This window comes from Grampus griseus (genome assembly GCF_964374135.1).
Source record: "Grampus griseus genome assembly, chromosome: 7".
In the NCBI taxonomy this organism is placed as follows: domain Eukaryota; kingdom Metazoa; phylum Chordata; class Mammalia; order Artiodactyla; family Delphinidae; genus Grampus; species Grampus griseus.
In genome coordinates, this window is record NC_139001.1 from 26,203,267 (window position 1) to 26,223,450 (window position 20,184).

The 20,184-nt window shown below is 35.7% G+C and overlaps 1 protein-coding gene across 1 annotated transcript in view; it reads right to left on the reverse strand.

Moving 5' to 3' along the window:
* CPS1 (carbamoyl-phosphate synthase 1) overlaps positions 1-18,563 on the reverse strand; it is a 142,436-nt gene extending 123,873 nt beyond the window's left edge. Inside the window, exon 1 of the mRNA XM_082658719.1 lies at positions 18,318-18,563. Within this exon, the coding sequence (XP_082514845.1) occupies positions 18,318-18,443 (126 nt within the window). The 5' untranslated portion in view covers positions 18,444-18,563. The remainder of the gene's footprint in view (positions 1-18,317) is intronic.
* Positions 18,564-20,184: the final 1,621 nt, after the last annotated feature.

Here is a 20,184-nt window from a genome sequence, read left to right on the forward strand (position 1 = left end):
GACTCTGTAAAAAACTCTATGGGACGAAATAACGGGAACATTTTGATTTTATTAAAAATAAACTATAGGGCTTCCCTGGTGGTGCAGTGGTTGAGAGTCTGTCTGCCGATGCAGGGGACACGGGTTCGTGCCCTGGTCTGGGAAGATCCCACATGCCACAGAACGGCTAGGCCCATGAGCCATGGCCGCTGAGCCTGCGTGTCCGGACGGGAGAGGCCACAACAGTGAGAGGCCCACGTACCGCAAAAAAAAAAAAAAAAAAACTATAAAGGAAAACATCTCTGCAATAATTTAGAAAATTTGAAAATAAATTGATATTTTATTGTATTCAGTGTAATTTTTAAGATTGATGATGGCATTATGGTTATATTTTTAAGAATTTTCATTTTTTAAAGATATACACTGAAATACTTAAGCATAGACTAATATGATATCTGACATTGGCTTCAAAATAATCAGAGGTTAGGGGGAATGAATAGGGATATGAATGAAACAAATCTGGCCATGAGTTGAAATTGCTGAAGTAAGGAAGATCATTGTGCTGTTCTCTCTGCAAGGGTTAAGTGCAGCCATTAAAGATAGAAACATACTAATTCACTACTTTCCTTACTTTTTTAGCTCTGGATCCCATAGCGTCTAATCCTTTTCTATCCTATCACCCACCTCCAGTCTTACCACACACACACACGCACACACAGACACCAATCTCAGTATACAGCAGGAAGGCAATACATGATTTCTAGACCTCTGTCTCTATGTTCCTCTAGCTTTACAAGCACTCAGCTTTTCAAGAGTTAAAATGGTAAAACCTCATTATTTTTCTATAGTAACCTTCTCTTTAGAAATACGATGCCTCTTTTACTTGTAAAGTACACAAGTCCCTTGACACTGGAATGACTGCTTTTCAATGTAGTGTTTATCTTTAAATCAATAGACCATATGCCTATGTATTGTTTATGTGTAGTGCATACACATTAATTTATATTTACACCCAAAGCTATTTTAGTATTCCCTATTAAAATTGATATGTTTATGGTACTCCTCTCAACAGTAAGTTTAGTTTTTAATTGGAGGTACAATGCATGGATTTCAATTTATATTTTGAAGAAAGTTGGACAAAGTACTGTCTGGCACATTTTATATGTGTTTGTGTATGTGAGTTTGTATGTGAGTGCCCATGGGCAGAGTTAGCCAAAAGAATGTTGTCCTTCACCCAGCTTATCAAATAATCTTTGAGGTAAAGTTCTGTTTTATCTACAGCCTTGGAACCAGTGTTCAAGATCTCAAGCTTGACACTTTCTCTTTAAATAGTCATGGTTTACCTTCTCAGACAGTAAATTAAAAAAAAGTTTTTGGAATTACTCAGCACAGAGGAAAGCACAATAAGTAATTAATGTAATACACATGATGACAAGAGTTCCCTGACAGAGACTGGCTTAACACACAAGTTCTGAATTCTGCCTCTGCATCCAGGAAGTCACCTTTGCACGTCACTTCTTCTAATAACACAATTTTCTTATTTTATATTTTATTCTAATTTGTCAATCATTCTTTACTTATAATTCAAGACAGAGGTTGTTGATTTTAGGAAGTAAGTGTGATTATGTTCAGTGTATTTCCAAAGAACATTATAAACTAATCAAATGTCTATGGTGATGGTTCTCAGTAGGGCTAAGTTTATTGGGAAAATTTCCTAGGTATCTCTGACATGTTTCACTAGGTGAAAACCTTTGGTCCAAGTAATGGAAATTCACTGTCAAAAAATATTTTCTACTGAAAGTATTATTTTCTGTTCTTGAGGAAGTCATGTGTAGCCTACACGCTTTCACCAAATGGAGGTGAGGTAGGAAACATTTTCTTAAATAATATTTAACTTTGATAGAACCTAAAATAACTGTACTTATTTGGCAAAACTTGACGTGTGAACTGCAAATTTCAATTGTCTTCTATATACCAATTTATCTACCCTACTCTGAGCCATACCTGCGTAAAATATCACCTCTGTTTATTTTGTTCCTTTTGCTTTTCTCTATCCTATTCTCATCTAAGAATTTCAAATTCTCTGATGTATCTGACAACATCTAATTATTTTAAAGAAAGGTAAAAATTAGCATAAGCAATCTGACTCTTGTTAGCCTATTCGTACAATTCTATTTGGTATTTTTCTTCCTCTCTCCATGGGACTAGTTTTCTACTTTGCTTTCTGTCCTTTAAAGATATATTTGAGGAGACATTTACTGTTGCCCGAAATAGTCCCTGAGATTGTGTTCAATACCTCTTTTTTGCTCCTTTAATTATATTTTTTGTTCTTTTCGGCAGCTTTTATAGATTTCCCAATCCTTTTTTCCACTGCACGTTATATTGTTACAAGGCTTCTATTTACTGCCTATAGTACCCTTTATATTTCACTTAACTACATTGGCCTCCAACGAGTCTAAAATGATGGGTGCCAATTGACTTATCTATGAATTGATGGAGAAACTCTGAACAAAGAGCTATTATTTGGAATCCCCTCTTCTAGCTAATAAGTTCCCAAATGCTATTTCATTCCAACAAGTCTAAAAGAAATCACCTTGCTACCAGCGTAAGATATTTTAGTAGCCTCAGTCCTAGCAGAAAGAGGACCATAGTCTAGGAATTATACTATAACCTTAAGGGTTCATTTAAGTGCCTACTGCCAGAGCACTTTGGTAGTTTGAATGCTGAAAGTGCACAGGAAACCTTAATGAGAAGTCTGTACACTCACAGAATGTCAGGAAAAGTAACCAAAGGCTATATAAGTGTAAGTTCTACAAAATAAATGACCTATATCATGACATGGTCCCTAACTGTTTAACAAAAAATGTATATGCCAATAAGACAGTTTAGACCTTCAGGTCACAACATCATTTAGCTCCCATCATGTGCCAAGTTTCATCCTAGGCTTTGGAGCTACATGGATAAATATCCCCAGTCCCCCCACCCCTTCCACCCTCAATGTAGTAAAAGGGCCAGCTATGTGCTTGGATGGTAAAATAGAGGAACCTCAAGAAGATTATCTTTGAAACACCTAGAAACACAAAGATAAATAAAATATCCTTTCCTTTCAGAGATTTCTCTTTAAAAAAATAATTCACCCTTTCCTTCCCATTCATGATTTCAGTAATAAAGTTAAAATTTTAAGAGAGAAACGCATCAAATTTTGAATCTAAAGTTTAAAGATTCCTTCAAGTCTTTACTCAAATGTCATCCATCTTCTTGGCAAAACCTATTTAAAATTGCAATATTCCTAAATGTCCATCAACAGGAATGGATTAAGATGTGGTACATATACACAATGGAATATTACTCAGTCATAAAAAAGAACGAAATAATGCCATTTACAGCAACATGGATGGACCTAGAGATTGTCATACTGAATGAAGTAAGTCAGACAAAGACAAATATCATATATCACTTATAAGTGGAATCTAAAAAAGAAAAAAAAGATACAAATGAACCTATCTACAAAACAGAAATAGAATCACAGATGTAGAAAACAAACTTATGATTACCAGGGGGAGAAAGGGGGGGAGGGATAAATTGGCAGATTATACTAGATATATTATACTAAATATAAAATAGATAACTAATGAGAAACTACTGTATAGTGCAGGGAACTCTACTGAATACTCTGTAATGAACTATACAGGAATAGAATCTGAAAAATAGTGGAAATAAATAAAATTACAATATACCCCTCAGCACCCTATCTACTTAGTCTACTCTTTCTTCACAGCACTTATTGCCTTCTAACATATCATCCAGTGTCTTATTTAAAACATCTGTCTTGTCCCACTAGAAAGTGAGCTTTATGTGGGCAGAGTATTTGGGTTTGCTTTGTTCACTGATGTGCCTGTCTCCAGGGCCAACATCAGTGCCTGGTACAGAGTAGGTAGTCATTTAATTTTTGTTGGATTAATAAAGCATCACTAAGTGACAATCTAAAGAAAAATACTGGACTTCCCTAGTGGTGCAGTGGTTAAGAAGCCGCCTGCCAATGCAGGGGACACAGGTTAGATCCCTGATCTGGGAAGGTCTCACATGCCGTGAAGCAACTGAGCCCGTGCATCACAATCACTGAGCCTGTACTCTAGAGCCTGTGTGCCACAACTACTGAAGCCCATGTGCCACAACTACTGAAGCCCACGTGCCACAACTACTGAAGCCCACGTGCCGCAATAACTGAGTCCACCCGCCACAACTACCGAAGCCCACGTGACTAGAGCTTGTGTTCCACAATGAAGAGTAGTCCCTGCTCACCACAACTGGAGAAAGCCCACGTGCAGCAAGGAAGACTCAAAGCAGCCAAAAATAAATAAAATTAAAAAATAAAGAAATAAAATACTATTTTAAAAATACTGAAAGACATAATTATCCATTCGGTTTTTAGTTTATTCTAGATATATATTTTAAAATAGCAAATATCTGTTTTGAGTTGCCTTTTCACTATTTAACAGTGCCTTTCTACAATACCTTAAGTGTAGTCAATGTGGAGATATTATGGTGGGAAAGAGATGTGTGCGACATTGAGGGAGAAAGGTTAGTGGATGGTTAGCCCAGGATATGCATACTGAGTATGCTGCATGTGAGTGTTCAAATACATCTTATGCAGAGTTAAAACAAGTATCATGGTAATTCAAAACAAAAGGATCATTCATATCAATTTCCTAGGGATTTCACGTGAAAGAGGATGACAGTGCTTGAATTAACATAACAAACTGTTTCAGTCCCTTTTTCACTTTGAAAATATAGAAAAAACGAGAAAGCTCTCCTTACCCAGTGTATTCTAAAATATAGGAGCATGGAAAGGAAATGCTGCATTCTTCTCCTTAGTTTTAGAATAGCTTACACAAATGAATTTCGCAGAAAAAACATTTTACATTTCTCATATTATTCCCACATATTTTTGCCATAGCAAATTCAAGTGACAGGTCTAAGTCAAATTCAAAGAGATCAAAAGTTATTTTGAACAGTGAAAGCTATTAACTTTTTAATCGTCAAAATTAGTTGAATAAGCATGGACTATTATTCACCCAGTTCAACTTGAAATTTGAGTCTAACTAGCTGCTGCCTCTCTCTAGGTCAATCACTACAGGGCAATACAAGCAAGCAATGAATTCTAAGGTGAGTTTAATCTGACTCCCTCTTAGTGGAATTGAGAAAGATTTTGTTCAGTTTGCTCTCACGAGACACAGAGAACTTTTCTCTTTCCGAAATATGAATATGTATACAAGCCTTATTGGCAGATGACTACTTTGGGTTTTTTTTCTTTGTTTTATTTTTTTCCCTGATCTGGAATAAGCAGTCTCAATTCTTTTAATATGTCCTTACAGCTCTTCATTTCACTTTTTCCCCTCTGGGTCTCTTACTAATATTCCAATAACTTTTCTCAGTAAAACCTTCATGTAAATTAAATTCCACGTGTGACAGGATCCACTTAGTGGCTTAATTTTAACTGGGTACTCATTTTCATTATAGTCTAATTCTTCACCACTATTTAAGTGCATATGAAGTTATAAGAATATTCTTCAACTCTCAAGATCATAGCCAATTAGAAAAATTTAACTTTTAGTTCATTACCTAATTTTAGATCTAAGTGCCTCAGAGTCAAAGGACTAGTCAGATGTTGATGTTGCTTTTATTCATATTGACTCAACCAAATAGACACAAAATGCTGAAATATAACAAAGAAGTTTCGAGTTCCATCGTACTAGTCTTCAACTTAGAAGTTAAGAGATATTTAAACTGCTTTCATTAATCAAATGTAAATAAATCCTTCACTCAATGTAACTTATCAACCCAAATATACATAGTCCAATAAAGATAATAAGGGAAACCTTACCACAAGGGGCAGTGGAAACATTAAGCTTCTATCTGGAAATCTTATTTCAATAAGATCAAGCACATTGGGTTTGGCAAATGCTTAGATCATAGATTTTGAAAGATAAAATAACTATCCATTATATATATGTATATATATCTCACTATTCCCTAAATAACTATTGCCCAAATTTGCTTATATATTCATAATCTAAATTGCAAACCAGTTTAGAAAGACATTTCCACATAAGAGTAGAGTATAATTTTCTATCCAACCGGGGAGGAATTATTTTAAGTATAAAGAGGGCAGACTTCTGGAGAAAAGCACTGAGAAGAGCAGATGCTTTAGGGGAAAAGAATATTCATACACTATGGCAATCACTTCCTCTACCCTGGCCCCATTATTCCAATCTATATGTAGCCCTATCCATTAGGAACTGTTTGAAATCGTGCTCTGTGTAAGGGAAGGAAAGGGGGTATGAATGAGGTTGGGCTGGAGACAGTACTTTTGATAATCTCTTCCACCTTTCACCATCTGGGTTTCTCTTTCCCTCCCATACCCTGCCTGTTGAAATACAGATTTCACTCGTTTTGGGTTTGCTTCTTTGTTTGCTTAGTTTGGGTTTTTGGTTTTATACTCTTGATCAATTGTTGTATATTAAAGGTCAGTTCTGCAGATGTCTTTGGAGACTTTGTCAGAAAAACAAACCTTGAAGATCACTAGGCATAATGACTCAGATATACCCAGGTCCTGACACCTCATTCCTGCCCTCTCTTCTTTCCACATATCCCAATTCTACCTCTTGCTAGGAACTCAAGCTGATCATCTTTGTACACTAACTAAACAGGTATTGAAGGATTCGTCACTTCTAAATTTAAGGTTAAGTAAAATTGGCTCTTAGAATTTACTGCTGTATACCCAACTATTTGACTAATTTCTCCAATAAGATCATAGTCAACACCAGACAACATCAAGGAGAGAGATCCTGCCTTCTGTGTCCAACACAGTATCACTAGCACATAACACAGCATCTGGCACTTAGTGGGTGATTGGGGAAACCACTTTGCATCTCTCTGAATTCATACTTTGGCCCATGAAGTTAACTTTCAGGGATTTTGGAAAGATCATTTAACCCCGGGTCCACAAGGGAGAGTAACAGGTATGATGGGTGACTTTGGGAAATAGAACTGAGCAAGACTGGCTCAACTCTTCTCAACAGTCTTTTCAAAGAAGTCTGTTTTCAGGTGCACATCAAGGTGGGAGATTTGCAGTTGTGAGCAAATACATTTGACTCAGGGAATGGGGATTTCTAAGAAGTCCATTTGGTTGCAGATCTAGACCCTGTTTTCCAAATAGCTTTAACAGTAATCAAGCTGATATTCAGATCTCTATCTCTTTGAATTCTATGTCTTGTTGATTCTAAATTTAGAGGCTGAGAAGGAGGTGTGATTAATTATCACTCCTAGAATCCTACCTGTAGTAGATACCTAGCAAATACTGATTGGTTGAATGAATGGATGAATGGATGAATTAATGAATGAATGGCTATCAGGTGGCAAAGATGCAGCATAATTCTACTTTTCTTTCTCTGAGACATAACTGGCTTGCAAATTGCACTCCTGCTTTACTCCAGTCGTATTTTAACTATTCCTCTTAGGCTTTGCTCACAAACATGAGAAGAAATGGGCAATTTATAGCTGTATTTAATTCTACGTGGTTTATTTCCTGGGAAACTAGTTAAGGGAATAAAGAACACCCACTTTAATAGTATTTTCTCTTTCATAGTCCACCAAGTGGGGATGTAAGTCGGTACAGCAATTCCTTTTTATAAAGCCATTATATAATAATTAAGCTTTATTCACACCTTAGTAAAGTTAATTTAGTTAGATAATCTACTAACTATTTAGCAGAGTACAGCTAAATGATTAAATAATGAACTCAGTGAAAGAGGGAAAATTACAACAGAAAACAGTAAAAGTATATACTCTCTTACCTTACATGCATCTTCCCCATTATTACTTTTCATACTTAAAATATTAAACATTTATTTTTTTCATTTCATACTTGATATAATATTTATTTGTAACCACATTTAAAATTAAACTTAATTGTTTTATGTTTGGTTGAACTCTTTTCTAAAACATAGATTTCTAATTCAATATTTTTCTAGTAGTGGTTAGTCTTACAAATCTTTCGAACCCACAGATATTAATTCTAATAGTAAGATATTAGAGTTACAGTCTCTCTCCCTTTGACATCTTTTCCTAACATTTCTTGGGAGTGAAACTTTCAAATCATATCTGGGCCTATAGGCTAGGTAATAAAGTTACTTAAATAGTTACTACTCTAATTAAAAATAATTCCACTGTTGATGGAAATACAAAATGGTACAGCCACTGTGGAAAACAGTATGTAAATTCCTCAAAAAAATTAAAACTGGAACTATCTGATCCAGGAAGCCTACTTCTGGATATTTATCCAAAGAATTGAAATCAGGATCTCAAAGAGATATCAGCACTCCAATGTTCATCACAGCACTCTTCACAATAGCCAAGATAGTGAAACAAACTAAATGTCTATCAATGGATGAACGGATAAAAAAAATGTGGCACATACACACAATGGAATATTACTCAGTCTTAAAAAAGGAAGGAAATCCTGCTATATATGACAACATGAATGGCCCTTGAGGGTATTATGCTAAGTGAAATAAGCCAATCATAGAAGGACAAATACTGCACGATTTCACTAATCTGACATATCTAAAATGGTCAAACTCATAGAATCAGAGAGAAGAATTATAGTTGTCAGGGGCTAGGGGAAGGAGGTAATAGGAAGTTGCTAACCAATGGACATAAAATCTCAATTGTTCTCAACATGAATAAGTGCTAGTGATTTGCTATACAGCATTGTACTTTTTGTTAGACTGTATATATCGTACACTTAAAAGTTTGTTAAGAGGGTGGATCTCATCTTAAGTGCTCTTACCACAATAAAGTAAAATTTTATTATCTTATGTTAACAGAAATTTAACCTTCCATCACTGGGGAAAAGAAAGAAAATTGAATTCAGCATACATAACCCAATTATTCTCTTTCCTCTCTTTACTTTTTATCTAAAGTGCTTGCCAATTTTACTGTATGTCAGTAGCAAATTTGTTTGTTTTCCTTTACTGATGCAGTCTCATAATATTCCAACTCTATGCCAAATTCCCAAATAGTTTACAACTGATAATTAGTCCATTTTTATCCCCCACTAAAAAAACCCTGAGGCTGCTATATTTCTATTGTTATTGTTACTGAGGTTTACATATAGTACTGATGCATACTTGACACTCAATAAATATTTGTATAATTAATTTTGAGGAGAGTAACTAAGGACAACATGTATACTTCAATTTTTCTCTAGTTTGAGTTCATGTGTTAAAGCACATCCCATTTTGTTTTGTTTTATTTTTTAATTCTGGAATAATCCTTATATTTGAAAAAAGTAAAGCATTAACATTTCTTAAGCATGCCTTATAGAAGTAGATTGACCTATCACTGTCCTATTTCTACCCTTCGGCATTTGGCATTGCTTTGGCATTGCTTTAATGAGACCCTATTAAGACATTAACAAGATTGCATACATAGTGACCAATGCTTATTAAAGTCTATATGCAGTTGCACAGATAAATTGTGTATATATATTTGAATGAGAAATTTCTACTGTTCTGAGAAAGGTATCTTACTTCAAATAAAACCATGAAGTTATGTTGGAAAAATATGTTTTGGGAGCACTTTGCCCTCACTGAAAACCCCACCCTGATCCCTTCCTTAAGACATCATTAATAATAGTTAACATAAATGTACTAGGCACTGTCTCTCTAGCTATTGATGGATTTTTCTCTAATCCTCACAACCCTCCCCCGCCCCCCACTGAGGTAGATTAAATTAAGCTTTCCATTTTACAGTTGAGCTAACTGAGGCTTACAGTAGTCAAGATCATTTCACTGGTAAATGCAGGAGTAGTGGTTTCTAAACCCAATCAGTGTGGCTTGGAATCCACAACCCTCCGTCACTCTACGGTAGTCCTTCCCATGGAGCCATTACGTAGAAAATTTCAGCCTAAACTGACTTACATATTACCCCTCTTTTTCTTTTTCTAAGCTTACTTCTATTTCTGTTTTCTAATCTTTTAAAAATGGGGATAAAAAGCAATTCAGTCATAGACTGTACTTAAATTTATTTATAAGAATTTTAATTCAAAACTGCCACAGATAAGCTGCAACATGCCCAGGTCAACCAAGAATGACTTACCTGTAAATCTGTAAATCATCAGAGTGAAAACGTCAAGTCATTAATTACAACCTATAATCTGAAGAGAACTAGCAGGTTTTAAGAACTCTTCACTCTGATTCCAGGCCCTTGAATTTTCAAGCTCTCAAGACTATTAGGACCAAAGATGCTGTAAACATGGAGATGCTCTTCTCAGTCCCCTTCCAGGAAGGACCTGCCATCCTGCTGCAAGGAGTGAGGTCAGTGGATGGTCACCAGCTGTCAGTTCCTTCAGGATCTACCTCAGTTGCAGAGAGCTGCCTTGCCCTTCCTGGAGTAGCCCACACCAGGTAACCTACCATATTAGACTTTTGTATATGTGGAGTTTACAGGACTATATAAGAAAGAAAGAAATTGAAAAACAGCCTGTTTTGTTACAAACACATGACAATATTTTGGTTGAAGTGGAAGAAATATGTCAACAAAACAGCACTGCCCTAAAATATCGTATTTATAGAATTACTAACGTCCATATAAAGCAGGAATCCTCGCTGATTCTTTGATTTAAACAACCTGTTCTCAAAATGGAATCGAAAAAGGAATAAAGGAAAGGAAAAGAAAAGAAAAATCTGATTTATTTTGTATTGAGATAAAGTACAGTGCATATGAGCTCTTGAGTAAGAAATAAAATCCAGCAGGAGAAGTTGTTTAGATCATTCTGAAGCCAGGTTAAACAACAAATACGGCTTCAGGTATACATATAAGCACACTAACAAAATGCCAAATTTAAAAGATCCAGATGATGTTTGAGGCCTAATTAAAATTCTACCCAGAGTTGCTACATGTATATTCACTTTGTGTGCAGAAACAGACATCCATGTGTCCTTGTATTAACTACAGCACTTACACATCTATGAAATGGGAAGAACAGCATTGTTTCTTCCCCTGAGTGTGAGAATTCACCAGCAAAATGTTCTGGAGGTAAAGCTTAAGCTAATTTAGCAATAAGTTCCATAAAAGATTTGAATAAAACATTATAGCTACAATAATCCCCTTAAGCTAGTAATGGAAATGAAAATTATTTACTCTGGGAGTCTGATTGTATTGCTGTTAAATCATCTGTCTATGTAAATTATTTGCATATCAGAAAAGATAGAAGCCCCATGTGTTTATCTCCATTTTCACCCAGGCCTAAAGCTATATAAAATATTTGATTTCTGGTGCACCTGAGGTTTCTCAGCTATTAGTTGACATCAGTACTCATCCTCTTAAGAAATAAAATAAATCTGAACCAACCTTTGGAAGGTAGGAACCTTAACAGCCAGAATTTTAGTTTATTATTGCACAGATAATATGGTAAAAAGTTAAAATCTTGAAGTGTTCTTTATTGGTAAATGAAATCTTATTTTTTATTCTTAGAGTTAATACTTTCAAAATATGGATACTTAAGATTCAGTATTACAGCACAATTTGCTATGTCTAGAATATTTAATGAGACTTCTCTGCAGTTACAATGCCTAACACTTCAGGATTTCAAAGTACTGTAACAGCAGTAATCAATTAAGCCTTACAACATCTTAAGTTAATAGCCTTACAACATCCTAAGTTAATATTAAGTCATCTGCCTTTGGTTAAACATAAACCAATGTTGGGGGAAAAAATTACACGGTTAATTTACTTGAATACTTCTATGTTCTGAACATTTATAAACAAATGAGTCAGATTCATAAGTAATTTTTATTCTAGTTATGTTTCTTATTATAAATAAAACATTCAGAAAAATTCCACCACAAAATACATGTATAAAGTATAGGTTTACTAACAAGCACTTAATGGGCATCTGCCATGTGGTAAATCGTTCTGAATCTGGGAGGAATCTTCAATACTGTTAGCTAATATTTACTTTTTGGTTATAAATTATTATGCATCTTATGTTTAGTTCTACATCACAGAAGAAATTTATTCAGTAAAATTCTTAGTGATAACAGCAACTCTATTGATTCATTTATAAGAACCTCACATTAGCCAATAACCTCCCTGTGAAATTTAAAAGATCAGTATGTGGCATTTATTAAGTTAAAAAAAAAAGAAAAAGAAGAGAGGAGCCTTGAAAATATTTTCATGAGTTGAACTCATTTGGACCAGATGAAGGAACTCAAGTGTAAGATAGGGATTGCTAGGGCTGAGCAGTCCAACACCAGGCCCGACCTTGGCCCATGTAGCTTTCTTCAACCTTCAGTCATTGAAAAGACCCTAGGAAATACTGGTCACATCAAGGACATTCAGTCTTGCATAGCAAATTCCAGAAGCCTTGAAGTGAGCTCTGGTATGACCATTGCCCAAGAGATCTTGGAAACTCTCTACTACACCCTCCAACCTTTGGTACTAGTCAGAAATATGAAGGAAGTCTAATGAAGACCTGAAAGCAGAGGAATGTTCTTTATTTCCATAGCAGTAGGATCTAAATTTGCATTTAAACTATCAGTAAGTCTGGCCACACATGGTCAAATAGAAACGCAAGGTGCCGTCAACAGGAGAGGGTTGCCTGACGCCAAGACTAGTGCCAGTTCTTCTGGCATTTCCCCAGCCAGAATTCTTGGCTTCCGACCCAGGGCTGGGACCAGGGTGAGGCGAGTGAGGTGCTCAAGGCACAATATCAGACGAAGCACATCGTGGGCCTGGTAGTGAGAGCCTCCTTCAATGTTGTACAATAGACATCCCACTCGCCTACCTCAGTCTAGGTCCTGTCCGACTATAGCTTTTTCAAGGGTTTTATGGCAAGAAGCTCAAAATGTCAAGACACGGGCTTCCCTGGTGGCGCAGTGGTTGAGAGTCTGCCTGCCGACGGAGGGGACATGGGTTCGTGCCCCGGTTAGGGAAGATCCCACATGCCGCGGAGCGGGCTCGCTGAGCCTATGCTCTGCAATGGGAGAGGCCACAACAGTGAGAGGCCCATGTACTGCAAAAAAAAAAAAAAAAAAATGTCAAGACACTGTTGATGACAAACAAATGAGTCTATACCTCAGAAAGGGAGGTTATGAATGGTAGAGTACATAAAACAAGAATGTTCAAAAGAGAGGCCCCCTCCCAGTTAATGAAATATTGTCCAGCAAAAATATGTAAAGTTGCTAAATCATCTGAACTAATTCTACAACATTTCATTTGGGATTGGAACACAATTTATTATTTCAAAAATTTGGATTATCATGGATAAAATCCATCCTTAAAATGTATCTAGGGACTTCCCTGGTGGCGCAGTAGTTAAGAATCCGCCCGTCAGTGCAGGGGACATGGGTTCAAGCCCTAGTCCAGGAAGATCCCACATGCCGCGGAGCAGCTAAGCCCGTGCGCCACAACTACTGAACCTGCGTTCTAGAGCCTGCAAGCCACAACTACAGAGCCTGCGTGCCTAGAGCCTGTGCGACGCCACAAAGAGAAGCCTCTGCAATGAGAAGCCCGCACACCGCAACAAAGAGAAGCCCCTGCTCAGCGCAACTAGAGAAAGCCCACGCACAGCAACAAAGACCCAACGCAGCCAATAAATGAATAAATAAATGTATCTATATGTGGTAAAAGTCTAATACAATAATTAGTCTTGAAGATGCATAATAAATTTACCCCTACCCCCACCTTTAATATGTATAAAGAGGCTCCTATATAATAATGAATTTTATTTCCTATGAATGTCTTTAAAGCTACAATATAATTAAATGATTCTAATTGTAGGAGTTTTTGTAGTTGCCAATTTCTAATCAAATGAAAACAGCTCCTCAAAGGTTGAGCTAAATAGCTATTTCTATGTTACAATCAGAATATAATATCTTACAAAATGAAAACGTTTCAAAAGGAATAGTGATTCTGGGGGTTCATTCATATCTGAAGTACCAGAGTGAAGGACACTTGGAATGTTAGGTTCCTGGCTTAATTGTAACACAGGTCACCATTTTTATAAATGAGTGGATTAATGTTAGAAGCAGTACTTATTGAATCCTTTTCTATTCATAAGGAACTTATCCTTTTCAACTTAATACCTTTCATTCCCAAATTCATTTGCAAGTAAAAATAAAACTATTTAGTCTTAGTGACTTTCTAAGACTTGTGAACTCAGAATTTTTTAATTTGTAAGTTTCCTGCAGTCAGAGACTATCCACTTATTATCCATTTATTTCAACTTATTATTCTCCCTGTATACTCCCAGGGTACAAGTTTCATGTTTATTTGTTAAATAAATAAATAAATAGGATAGTAAGATGTACATCCTAACTTTTGGAATTGAATTCAACATAGTGGAAAAAAAGTATCTGCTTCATAGTCCTTGAGTCTAATTCATTATAAGCAATATCTTCCTAGAGATAGGCTTGCTATTAAGGCAAAGGTGAAAAAATCATCAAAGATATTTAAGAATTTTTATCAGATATCTTGTCATTGTAATAATTTATAGCCTACAAAAACATGAAGAAACTCTGATCTAACTTTCTATTAAGTCCTTCTACTAAAATGTATAGAATTGAATGTTTTTTAAGTATCAAGTTTTTACTTTTTGGAAATCAAGCCCTTGTCAGCTGCATCATTTGCATATATTTTCTCCCAGTCCATAGGTTGTCTTTTCATTTTGTTTATGGTTTCCTTCATTGTGCGAAAGCTTATAAAATTGATTAGGTCCCATTTGTTTATTTTTGTTTTTATTTCTATTGTCTTGGGAGACTGACCTAAGAAAACTTTAGTACGATTATGTCAGAGAATGTTTTGCCTATGTTCTCTTCTAGAAGTTTTATGGTGTCTTGTCTTGTATTTAAGTCTTTAAGCCATTTTGAGTTTATATTTATGTATGCTGTGAGGGTGTGTTCTAGCTTCATTGATTTACATGTGGCTGTCCAACTTTCCCAATACCACTTGCTGAAGAGACTGTCTTTTCTCCATTGTATATTCTTGCCTCCTTTCTCGAAGATTAATTGTCCATAGGTGTGTAGGTTTACTTCTGGGCTCTCTCTTCTGTTCCATTGATCCTTATGTCTGTTTTTGTGCCAATATCACATTGTTTTGATTACTGTAGCTTTGTAGTATTGTCTGAACTCTGAGAGGTTTATGCCTCCTGCTTTGTTCTTTTTCCTCAGGATTGCTTTGGCAATTCTGGGTTTTTTATGATGCCATATAAATTTTAGGATTATCTGTTCTAGTTCTGTGAAAAATATCGTGGGTATTTTGATACATATTGCATTAAATCTGTAAATTGCTTTAGGTAGTATGGCCATTTTAAAATATTAATTCTTCCAATTCAAGAGCATGGGGATATCTTTCCATTTCTTTGAGGGATGACTCAATTTCCATTATTAATATTTTGTAGTTCTCAGTATATAGGTCTTTCACCTCCTTGGTGAGGTTTGTTCCTAAGTATTTTATTTTTTTGATGTGATTTTAAAAGGAATTGTTTGTTTACATTTCCTTTCTGATATTTCATTGTTATTGCAAAGAAATGCAACCAATTTCTGTATCTTAATCTTGTATCCTGCTACCTTGCTGAATAATTTTTACTTTTAAAGTATTTTATAGATTTTTAAGCACTGATCATGTGTGATGGTCACACAATTCTTGGAGTAAATCAAGAACTGTTTCCATACTATGGATGACAAAATTTGGGTTCAGAGAGAATATGTGACTTGACTAAGTTCAGAGCATTGAAAAATGCATAAGAAAGGTTAGAATCCAGGTCCTTTTATTCCTATCCAGTGTGTTTTCCACTGCAAGGTACAACTGGCTGAATGTAATAATGAGCACTGAAAATTTTAGATACTAATAGAAAAAGATTACTGTCTCTAGAGATTTCATATTTTATGGTGGTTGATCATTTATACCCTTGATATCAAATTCCTTTAAAATGTAGAGTACCTTGAAATTCTTTCTTCTTCCTTATACGTGAAATATAACTGTGCCTATTAACAAGGTACACTCTATAAATATTAGCTACAAACAAACGCATGAGGAAGGACCACATAAAAGTACAAGTGCGTCACTGCTGTCGTCAAACCCACTCTCCTTGTCCCTCACCAAGGGGAAAGTGACCTCCAAAGACATTGAAAAGGCAACCCATTTACACTGCAGTGCTTATATATCTGATCCCAGGGTATCGTCCACAATCCATTTACTATCTATAACTGGCTATAATGTTATTAACCTTTAGTGACTAGTCTCATTGCCCTTCACTGACCATATATAACTATACCCTAATGATTTTAACTATCTTTTAAATAGGATACTCATATAAAAAGAGTAAGTTTAAATATATCTTGCTAAGAGAATTGAGTTTTAAAAGTGAAGGCATGAAGAAAAGTTGGTAGAGGACTGTTTCAAAATAAGTGAATAGTAACACAAGTTCCCTTAGATTGCTGTATAGAATTTTAATTCACTACTGTGAAGTTCAAGAACTTCTATTTTTCATGCCTGGCATTCCTGCAAAACTTTGGCCAGAAATGATTGAGTATGAGTAATGGCTTTTACACTATGAAATGATGGCTTATTCCTCCTAGAAACTTGTCATTCTTAGCTGTGAACTTTGGCAGACCCTTAAAACAGATTTGCCACCATGAACTAGAACTACTTTCACAGTGGACCATCCACGTAATTAAACCATTTTGTTGTAGTTGTGGTTGTATAGAGTGCTTATTATGATAGTGGAGAATTGGCTTCTAGTATCAGTCACATCTATGCCATTTTAAGTAGTTACTCAATTTCTTTGTTTCTGATGTCTGATGGAGATACACCTAACTCTATCTACCTATTTTTGTGAGAAGAAAAAGATATTCCAAGGGACACAACTTCAAAGTCTTAAAAGACATGTCTAACTTTAAGTAATATAATTCATCACTAGTTATTCTCTCTGAAGTGATATAGGAGTACCCTTGAGATATTACTAACACTAAACTGAAACCAAATACTCACTCTCATAGCTTACATGTAGTCACTCTATCGTTGATGATGGTTTAGAACATATCTCCTTTCTGGCTCTCTTGGTACAATTAAACTGAACCCAAGAAAATGGCTGTTCCTGGGTTTCTTAATTTAGAATGGTAGTATCTTATACTTTCTCTTGAGATCTCTTTTTCTTTCTCTCTCTCTCCCCACCATTCCTACTCCTTCAGACCTCCTTTCTCTTTCTGTCTCCCTCTTCTTTCTGCTTTTTATTCACCCCTATTTCTTTCCCACTCCAGTCAGTGGAGGTCACAAGAATCTACGGGTGTTGTTTAGCCCTGCAGATATCATTTGGGCTAAAATCATACTGAATCCTTCCTTGAGCAATCTAAGCAATAGAAGCTGGGAAGTATTTGGAGGATTTTTAGCCAACTCACTGAGCACACAAAGTATAAGCAGTACACTCAAAACTATTACAACCTATTTTTACATCAACAGCTAGAGGTTGTTTGGGGTTTTTTTTTCCTACTGCACTTTTTACAGCTCTTACTACTATAGAAGCAATATATTTAAAGCTACTGTGATTACTTAAATTTTATATTCACTAAAGATGATTTTCAGTAGCAAAGTTCCCTTGTAGTAATTTCAGATTTCTCTGGGAAATAAATGTCTTCATAAAGGTATAGGAAGGAACAGAAGTTCCTACAGGAATTTCGTAACTCACTGGTGGGGGCGGGGGAAGAGCACTTAATGTTCTCTTCCTGAACCTGCTCCTCAGTTACAGACACATTCAGAGAGACAGGCTCATCAGCTGATAATTGCCTTAGTGTCTTAATCTGCAAAATAAATATAATAAATTTGTCCTTCTAAAAGAAGAGCTAAGAGGGAAAAGGAAAAAGCAAAGGAACTGTCTACATGATGATCTGTAAATATCAAAATTATGTAGATATTTTCCTCTCAACATTTCTTCCCAGAAAACTTTACGGTGAGCCAACACAGAATAGGGGTTAAACACACTACCTACAGCCATGTGGCTCATGTACATATAAACAACTCCATGCTTGAACCCAAAGTGTGAGCAATAGTGTCTGGGCACAAGCAGAGACCTGATAGCCTTTTGAAAAATTTGTTTTCTAAACAGAACACTTACATTTTTACATATTCACAGGAATTGTGATCCTTCTTTATGTTGGGTGAAAATTAGTAAGTTAGTAGTTCAGAACTATGTTTTTCCTTTGTAAGTGACACCTTTGCTTCATGATAAACTACACCCCATACAATCTTATTGGAAACAATGAATACGGGAATAATACCTTGACAGAAAGGAGCCTGATGCCAGGTCTTGAAAATTTCCATGGATGGTGTGCAGTCACATTGTTTAAGCCAAAACCTGTCTTCAGGGTCTTCACCACTTTGCAAGCTGTCAAAATCCTCATCATTTTGAAGATGCTGATTTGTGACTAAAAATAAATGAAATTGCATATACTTTATGAGAATTTTGCTATAAGATTTTTAAATTAATGTGAAGAAAGCTGGGGGTGTGCAATCTAGTGTTTAAGGCTGACTGCACAGTGATCTTTGAAATTCCATTCATTCTGTCATTAAATGTCTTCGGCCATAGCTCCTCCTTCTCTTAAGCCCTCCTCCTGAGGTAATGTCCAGAGATGGACATGTAATACAAATTGCAACACATCAAACACTACCTGCTCCTGCTGAAATAATGTTAGTGTTGTGGAAAAACAGTCATCTGTCAAAGGAATTGCTTATGCAGCTGAATAGAATGATCTAGAAGCAGTGGACACCCTCAGGAATATCACTTGCCCTAAAGAGTAGCAACTTTCTAATAATGCTAAGGATCAAAGGTTTTCGCTTGTGTGAGATGTAATGCCTAATTTGCCTTAAAAGACATTTTGAATTCCCAAAGAATCTGAAGACTTGCGACTTTCTGCTTGGAAAAGACAATGGAAATCACATAGAGTAAAAAGGACATCAGAATAAGCTTTTCTCCACAAATAGAGAACAAACCTTTCTACACTGTGCTTTTTTTTTTTTTTTTAGTTAATAGTGTATTACATTCTTACCATTGCATTGTTCTTTGTTCCAAATTTTAAAGCAATCAGTAATATCAACTAAAACACAACTGGAGCAAAGTAGCCTATTTCTATCCCTCTTAATTTTTCAATTTGTAAAAAGTATATGAAATAATGGTAAACACTGATTTTAATGAGAACATATTCCTAAGTCAAGATTTTTTTAGTTGTTTAATTGCTACATATAAAATTCTCAAAACGTGAATATTTGTGTTTCAACCTGAGTTGAAATTGATTCACTTAGCCCTCAATCCCATGTTTAATCAGGCAGTCAAAGGGTCTCATTGGCTGGAGGAAGCTCTCACTTAAGTCATGTGTTTATGTAGATTAGGAAACTCTGCAGTATTGTCCTTTGATATCCTTGCAAAGGAGGCCAAGAAATAAAGGCTTTTTCCTAGCACTTTTCACAATGGAAAAGACGACATAGAATGGCACAGAGATTGTAAACTTCACGATGTAGGATGAGTGCTACAATTAAGTTGGGGGGGAGGGTTTGAGGATTTTTTTGTTTTTAAGGAACAAAGTTTAAACTCCATCTTCTTCTGCCTTACTTAATGTATTCATGTATAAACATTCTCTGAAGCCAAACTGCTTCACAGCTCCTGGTGCTAGAAAACTGAAAAAACAGTCTCAATCTAGTGTATATAATTAATAAAATAAGTAATGTATGGTAGTGTGTCCAAATACAATGGAGAAAGAGAAAGAAAGAAAGGGAGAGAGAGAAAGGGGAGAGAAAGGGAGAGAGAAAGGAAGGAAGGAAGGAAGGAAGAAAAAGATCAACTCCCTTGTGCATGTTCAGTAAAATTTAAATATGTGATTATGTTGAACCATATTATCTTGAAGGGTTCAAAGAGTATACCAAGTAGATGGAGGGGAAAAAAGCAGAAGGGACAGCATGAGCAATAGCATAGATACATTAAACCATATGGCATATTAAAAAAAAAAAAAGCTAAAACAGCCTGCTAAAGCCTAGGTGCACAGTACAGGTTGGGGAAATGAAGAGGAACCGTAACAAGGAAGATTATGTGTGCTTTAAAATGGTTGGTCTTAATCCATAAACAGTGTTGCTGGTGGTCATGAAAGTGTTTTG